The 7,434-nt window shown below is 33.5% G+C and overlaps 1 protein-coding gene across 1 annotated transcript; it reads left to right on the forward strand.

Moving 5' to 3' along the window:
- Window positions 1-243: 243 nt before the first annotated feature.
- On the forward strand, window positions 244-7,097 carry LOC143607792 (putative WRKY transcription factor 57). Its single transcript, XM_077083103.1, has 3 exons — window positions 244-614; window positions 5,197-5,340; window positions 6,611-7,097. Exons 1-3 carry the CDS (start codon window positions 244-246, stop codon window positions 7,014-7,016), a joined length of 921 nt encoding a protein of 306 aa, XP_076939218.1. The 3' UTR covers window positions 7,017-7,097.
- The last annotated feature ends 337 nt before the right edge of the window (window positions 7,098-7,434 follow it).

Genomic DNA, 7,434 nt, shown 5'->3' on the forward strand with positions numbered 1-7,434 from the left:
AATAAATAATTATTAAATTCCCAAACTACAAATTAAATTAAACAAACAACAACAACAATAATAATAATAATAATAATAATAATAATAATATCTAATCAAATCGTCGACTACAAACTCTTTTTAACAGAATTTTACGCGTCCTCTCCCTCTCTCTCTCTCTCTCTCACACACACAACACACGCTCTCTCTTAAAAGCTAAAACCCTAGCTTCAATATATCAAAGCGAACATGCCTGCAGAGAGTATGGATGACAACGAACACGTTGATCCGGTCACCGGCGGACTCTCCGGCGACTCCACGTGGCCGTTTTCGGCAGCCGATTACAACTTCTTCACAACCGACGCGAGAGAGCTGAATGATTTCGGATGGAGCTTCAATCCTGCACCGTCAATTTTCGATCGGATTCAATCCGACGGTGCTGTCGGTACCTCCGATGCAGGTGCAGGTGTTGCAGTGCAGTCAGGATCTGTGGATGAAGCAGGGGATGTATCTATGTCTAATCCATTGGTTTCGGTATCAACGAGTTCATCAGAAGAGGTAGCGGAAGCGTCTACGGTTTCGGTTTCAGCTGACGCTGTCTCCGGCGGTAAACCTCCTCCGTCGTCAGATCGAGCGTGAGTTTACAGTTTTTGATGCAGTATTTTTGATAATTACACAGCCAGAAACTGTGTGATGCGGTAACGATATGAAGATGAACTCAACCACACCTCGTGTTGTTAGTTAGGCGTCTAATACAAAGCCAGAAAGCGGTACGATATGAAGATGAAATCAACCACACCTCGTCTTATTAATTAGTTAGGGGTGGTCACTCACCAACGCGCAAGTCAGTATTTCATTCACCATCACAAAACATCGTGTCTTGTTAGTTAGGGGTCAGAGACTAGAGCGACCAACTACCAACGCTCAAGTCAGTATTTCATTCACCATCACAAAACATCGTGTCTTGTTAGTTAGGGGTCAGAGACTAGAGCGACCAACTACCAACGCGCAAGTCAGTATTTCATTCACCATCACAAAACATCGTGTCTTGTTAGTTAGGGGTCAGAGACTAGAGCGACCAACTACCAACGCTCAAGTCAGTATTTCATTCACCATCACAAAACATCGTGTCTTGTTAGTTAGGGGTCAGAGACTAGAGCGACCAACTACCAACGCTCAAGTCAGTATTTCATTCACCATCACAAAACATCGTGTCTTGTTAGTTAGGGGTCAGAGACTAGAGCGACCAACTACCAACGCTCAAGTCAGTATTTCATTCACCATCACAAAAGGGGTCACAGACCGAAGTACGTACCTACCAACGCTCAAGTCAGTATTAGCGTGACCAAGGGGTTAGAGACCCGGGTGACCACCAACTACCAACGCTCAAGTCAGTATTTCATTCACCAACGAGGTGGAGGTTTCTTTATGTGGAAACACTCTTTAATGGAACTCTAGCGGTTTAACTGATCGTCTGGTTTAGCATTAGCTGGGCCAGGAATGCCTGGCTTTTAATTTATCCGGTAAACTAATAGTATTATGGGGCTGGAGCAATGAATCTATTTGAAGTGGCTTATTTCGTACAAGAAAAATGAAATATTGACTTTCGGTGGTCTAAGACTCCGGTCTCTCACCTTCTAAAACATTAGACGCGAGACGAGAACCACGAGGTGTGATTGATTTCTTCTTCATCATCGGTGAAGCATCTACGGTTTCTGGCTTCATATCCAGATTTGCTTATTCAAATAATAATAATAATAATAATAATAATAATAATACTTACTTTCTTCTCACGTGTGTGTTTAACATCATAATTATTAATTAACACAGCATTTTAAAATATATAAAATCCGATCTCATAAACATTATGCTATGCTAGTGCATAATAATCATTTTCATCACACTATTCGAGTGCTTCATGTTTATCATGAAAATGGTGAGTGAATAAGTGAATATTATTTTGTAACGAATAATTTGTTAGCCACGAAAAGCTGCTAAAGCAAGTTGCAATGGCATTTTTGTGATTTACTTGGAATCCAAGGGCTGTTTAGTTAGAAAGCATCAATTCCGCCGCTACGGTGGTGGCGTGCTGGTTTTGGTTTTGCTTTTCACATAAAATGACGACAGTGAGTCAGTTACCGGTAGTAAGAACACTCTTTTACCCGACGGGTTTAACATGTACCATAAGAGCATTCTCATCCAACCCCTTATATTATAATATTATGTGAGGGGTGTTTTTATAATTTAGAAAGTGATTTAGTGTGTTGTGAGTGAAGAGTTTTTATATTTTAGAAAAAATAGTGATTTTTTTGTATATTTGAAAAGTTAATGTTTATCCCATATAATTTTTTAATATATTTTGAAAGTGGTTGTGAGTGAAGGAAAAAGAAAAGATAATGATAAAAGATATAAAAGTATTATTTAATTGAAATATAGAGAGAAAATAAAGTAAGTTTGGTTTGGAGATAGGGGATGAGATAAGAATGCTCTAACATACAGTATTCAAGATATTATGTGATCTTCATACGTCATCCCTATGGTGACCTTATATTCTTATATGGCTCTTATATACGCCACACATGACTGATAAGTGTACAGAGGGACACACAAAATAGCCTTTTTCAGGTTCTATACGACCCATATAGCTTCGAGTCGTATAGGTCTTCAACAACTCAGGTCCTGTATGACTAGCATAGCACTATACGAGACGTATAGACAAAAGGTGGTGTGTGAAAATTAGAGACGGCAATATGAATGAGTTAGGTTGGGTTGGATTTGGGTGATGGATTAGAATGAGTTTGGGTCAGGATGAGTATGTGTCAGACTGTCAGGGTAGGTTTTTAAAATAGAGGGTTATGATAGGTTGGGTCAAGGGTAAAGTTAACCCATCTTGACCCAAGTAAAGGCTAAATACATAGGGTTTCAAAAACCACTCCAAAAAATTCTAAAAAATTAATACAAAAATAATAACTCAAAATATAAATAAAAAAACGCAATATGTAAAGTAACTAAAATATTTCCCCCGATGTCCTTGTTCATTAAAACAAAAACCCGGTTTTGTCTCGGTTCAGGTTTGATTTTTTCGGTTTTTTTGTTCGGTTTTGTTTTTTTTTTTCATTTCGGTTGACTTCGGTGTCTTTCCGGTTTAAATGATTTCGGTTTTGATTTCTTGGTTTCTATTCGGTTTCATGGGTTTTGTTTGAATAAAATTGGATGGAGCTTGTTCTAGTCCATTCTAATCTATAAACATATCCATTCTAACCTATAACCAAAAGTCACTAGTATTTTCTTAATTTACCTTGATATTCTTGCAAAATTCTTTTGATTCATGCTAACTCATTTCAATTTTAAAAGTTAGCCATATTGACCCAAAACAACCCATTTGAGTTTGTTTTTCCATCCCTAATGAAAATCTATGGTTGTGTATAAAGATCCTATGCCATATATATGTGTGTGTGTCGGGGGGATCATCCTTTGAGAAGTTATTTGAGTTGTGAGAACTCAAGAGATCTCCGTTTAACTATAAAAACTTTTAATTTTTTTTTTCATATGTATTATATGTAAGTTATATTTACGAAATATTAAGAAAATACCTGAACCAACTATAAAAGCAGGTGTAACGAATATTTACATATATGTGCAAATAATGTAATTTAAATATGTGTAACGAACATGTAAACATCGACCTATGCAAATTACATTTTTCATGCATATATGTAAATGCTTGTTACAACTATTTTTATAGTTGGTCAATGTATTTTTTTTTATTTTCGTAAATGTAATTTACATATTATATATATGTTTCTCTTATTTTTTACTTGTTTATAGTTTTTTTGAAAGTATTTCTGTCATTTTTAATATAATTGTTTGTAGCAAAACCAAAACTCTATATATACCAGTTTAGTAAACTAATTTTCTGCTTTTGGTTGGTACAATATCAAAAAATAGTGTAATCATTTTTCAAGTATAACATATTGTGACATGCTAGTATCCAGTAACCTACCTTTTCTGCAACTTTCCTAAAACAAGTAAATTATGATTGTCTTTGTTTCAGGAACATGTAAATCGTTAGACACTGATATTTGCTTTTTGATATTGCACATGTGGCTCCCTAGAATTTGCATAAAAGTTGCTAAACATAATGCATCTAATCAAAGTGTTTGTTGTCACATATTTTTCCTAATAAATGAGACCATTATATATATCATCTCACTTGTGTCCTACATTTAAAATCAATCATAGATTTGGTTCTCATTTATGTCTTGCATATTGATATGCCTTTTGGTTTAGTATTGGTTTTGCATTAGATGTAGCTTTCTTTTGCGTATTATTGATTTGTTTCATTGTCTTTTAGTTCTTGTATCCGGTTTTTTGCGAATGTGACCTTCTCTTTTGTTGTTTCATGATAATTTTGTTTTGATTGAAAGCTTAATTATCCGATCCCTTGGCTGTCTTGCACTCGTGTGTGAAAATTATCGATTGATCATTCTATACAAAATTTATTTATTTAATTTGTTCTTTTACATAATTGCATAAACTGTTATTGATTGTTATTGATATTAACCACTAATAAATGAATTTGAAATTTCAAAAATATTGGTCTTTCAATGCATACTTTCCACATACAACTAGTCAACAACTTTGTAGTTGGGGTCATTTTTTCTATTTGTGCATGTTCTTTGACGGAATATATACATATTTAGATCAAATACAAATAAAATTAACATGTTAATTGTGAGAATCAAATAGAGTAATTATATAATAACATAATTACTTTACTTGTATATATAATCATTCTACTTGATTTTCACAATTAGTACGTTAATTTTATTTGTACGTTAACTTTCCCATGTATATGTATATATGCCATAATGAAAACAGTTGCAAAAATTGATGCTTTTTATTACCTCTTTAATATCATTTTAAGTGCTATATGCAATTGGTTATCCAATAAGTTTGGTTATGTTTTCTTGATTAACAAGTCAGTTACACTATTTCCTCAATATGTTTACATGAATCAATCTTAAATTACTTATGAGGAGTTAAAATTCAATTAAATAGTTGTTTTTTGATAAGTAGTTTAATTAAGCAGTTAATATATAAAGTAGCAATTATTTAAACAATGAATGAAGTTCTTTGAACTTACTATATTTAACCTTTTCTGTTGTATTTATTTATCATCATTTACTGATTAAAGTTGGTTGAAATAATTTTCAGGGGTAAGGTTAAAAGGAAGGGACCGAAAACAATTCGTCAGCCGCGTTTCGCATTTATAACGAAGAGTGAAATTGATCATCTTGAAGATGGTTACAAATGGAGAAAATATGGACAGAAAGCTGTTAAAAATAGCCTTTTTCCCAGGTTTGGATGTCTGATGTTTCTTACTATAAGACATGCTATGATTAATCACTTATATATTTCATATTTGCTTAGATTGAATGAATCTGTTAGCTTCATGCCCTCATTATTTTGATAATAAAGGTTATAACTGATAATCATTGATAATATCTGCCCAATTAAAATGGCAATAACTATTTAGTCCTAGTCACATTTTATGTTCAAGATATCATCCTTGGTTGATTGGAATCTATGCAGTTAATGCGGAAAAATATCGGATATATGTTAAGTACTGATATTTGAGATATCGGTTATCGCGGTGGGATATTGGTAATTTTATATCATGAAAAATTTATATATAACAATTTAATGCTAACAATTGTAGCAAGTAGAAACTAATTAAAACTTAAACACTAACATTAAACACCAAAAATTGATAATAAAGACTTAAAACACTGACATTGAGAATATTCGTCAACATCGCCGATATTAACGGTAATGATTTTCTAACTGATACTACACATGGGACTTGGGACTGATAACCGATATATCAAGACATATCAGTGATATATCGGTAGTATCGACTACATAGGTTGGAATAGTGGATCTGTTTTTAACAAATAATGCATATACTCTTGATATATACTTAAAAGGATCTCAATTTTTAGGTATTAGTCACATTTTATGTTTCCACCAAACAGTCATGGGCTGCCAATGACCTTTAAAATTTAATATTTCTTTTGGGATTTTGTTAAAAAAAGTATTCTTTATAATAGTGTTGTTTTTCTCATGTAACATTTTCTAAATTAGTGTCACTCAGTTTTTAGTAACCTAAGTATACACATATGAGGTGCTGCAAAAAGAATGAGAAAAACTACTTTACTGATAAGGGTAATTTTTGTATGTGATGTTGAGAAATTTGTTACCCGACATCAAGGTTGAAGACTACGGTATATCGAATTATAATAAAGTTTATATAGATGGAAACAAAGTTGGTTACTCAATCGAAATACAAATCGAACCATTGCATATGAGAATATGTTGTGTTTTGCTACAATAAGTTGTATTGAGAATGCTTGAAATTACATACCCAAAACGCTTATCAAGTACTTTGTGAAAGAAATAAGTTGTTTTAACTTTTAAATAAATAGGTGTTTATTAGAGCTACTTATATGTTAGCTTATTACAACTTGCATACAAGAATAGGTTGTTTGTTTACTTATCTGTTTATTTGTGATTTGAACAAGTTGTTTCGAAAAATATATTCTAAATAATATTCACAATTCTTTTGAAGGAGCTATTACCGTTGTACAAGCAACAAATGTACGGTTAAAAAGCGAGTTGAACGGTCATCAGAAGACCCTACAACAGTAATCACAACATATGAAGGGCAACATTGTCATCACTCTATAGGGTTCCCAAGAGGGCTAATGCCTCATCATGATGAAGGTGTTTATGGAAGACAATTGGCCCCTAATCCCTTAACCTTGAACCCACTCAACTATTCTAGTTCTAGATCGCAATTTCTTGATCAAGTGCGTGCTATTGGCGCATCACAACCCCTGCCCCGGCCACAAGCATCGCTTACTGAATCTGGCGATCATTTTTCTAATAAGATGGTTCAACCGTCCTCTCAAGATTCTCATAAAGATCAAGGGTTACTCGGTGATATAGTGCCTCCAAGAATGCGCAATCAATAATGTATTAAGGTATGCGCTTTCTTCATCATTAAACTTGCCCTTAATTTATATATGGCCAAGCTTTGTTTATATAATTTTTTTTTAGTTATTAACAATGAGACTCTTATAGAAATAGTGAAAATACTTATAATGTAACCTAATAAGTAATATTCTATTATTCTTGTTGTAACTTATAAAATAACTATGTTCTTACACTAAGGGCAAACCTAATTTGTGAGGCTCCTATATGTTAGGTATTAAATAGCAGTCGTTAGATATACGAATTGGATATGGAATAAGCAGCTATTGAATTGAGAGTTATCTCCTCTTATGTGTTTGTTCTTCTTCTACAATCTCTAGCTTGATTATCATTTGTATCGTAACACTATTTGCACGAGTCTGGAGTGTCGGTCTGACTTGAGTCTAGTTTACGCTTCCT

Source organism: Bidens hawaiensis, unplaced genomic scaffold (genome assembly GCF_021521415.1).
Source record: "Bidens hawaiensis isolate Kalapana, Puna unplaced genomic scaffold, B.hawaiensis_p1.1 tig00086692_1, whole genome shotgun sequence".
Taxonomy (NCBI): domain Eukaryota; kingdom Viridiplantae; phylum Streptophyta; class Magnoliopsida; order Asterales; family Asteraceae; genus Bidens; species Bidens hawaiensis.

What these genes read in the sequence shown, in the direction of transcription:
- LOC143607792 (XM_077083103.1), top strand. Translation starts at nt 244, where the DNA reads ATGGATGACAACGAACACGTTGATCCGGTCACCGGCGGACTCTCCGGC. An exon ending in CCTCCGTCGTCAGATCGAGC is followed by an intron (nt 615 to 5,196) that starts GTGAGTTTACAG and finishes AATAATTTTCAG; the next exon opens with GGGTAAGGTTAAAAGGAAGG. An exon ending in AAAAATAGCCTTTTTCCCAG is followed by an intron (nt 5,341 to 6,610) that starts GTTTGGATGTCT and finishes ATTCTTTTGAAG; the next exon opens with GAGCTATTACCGTTGTACAA.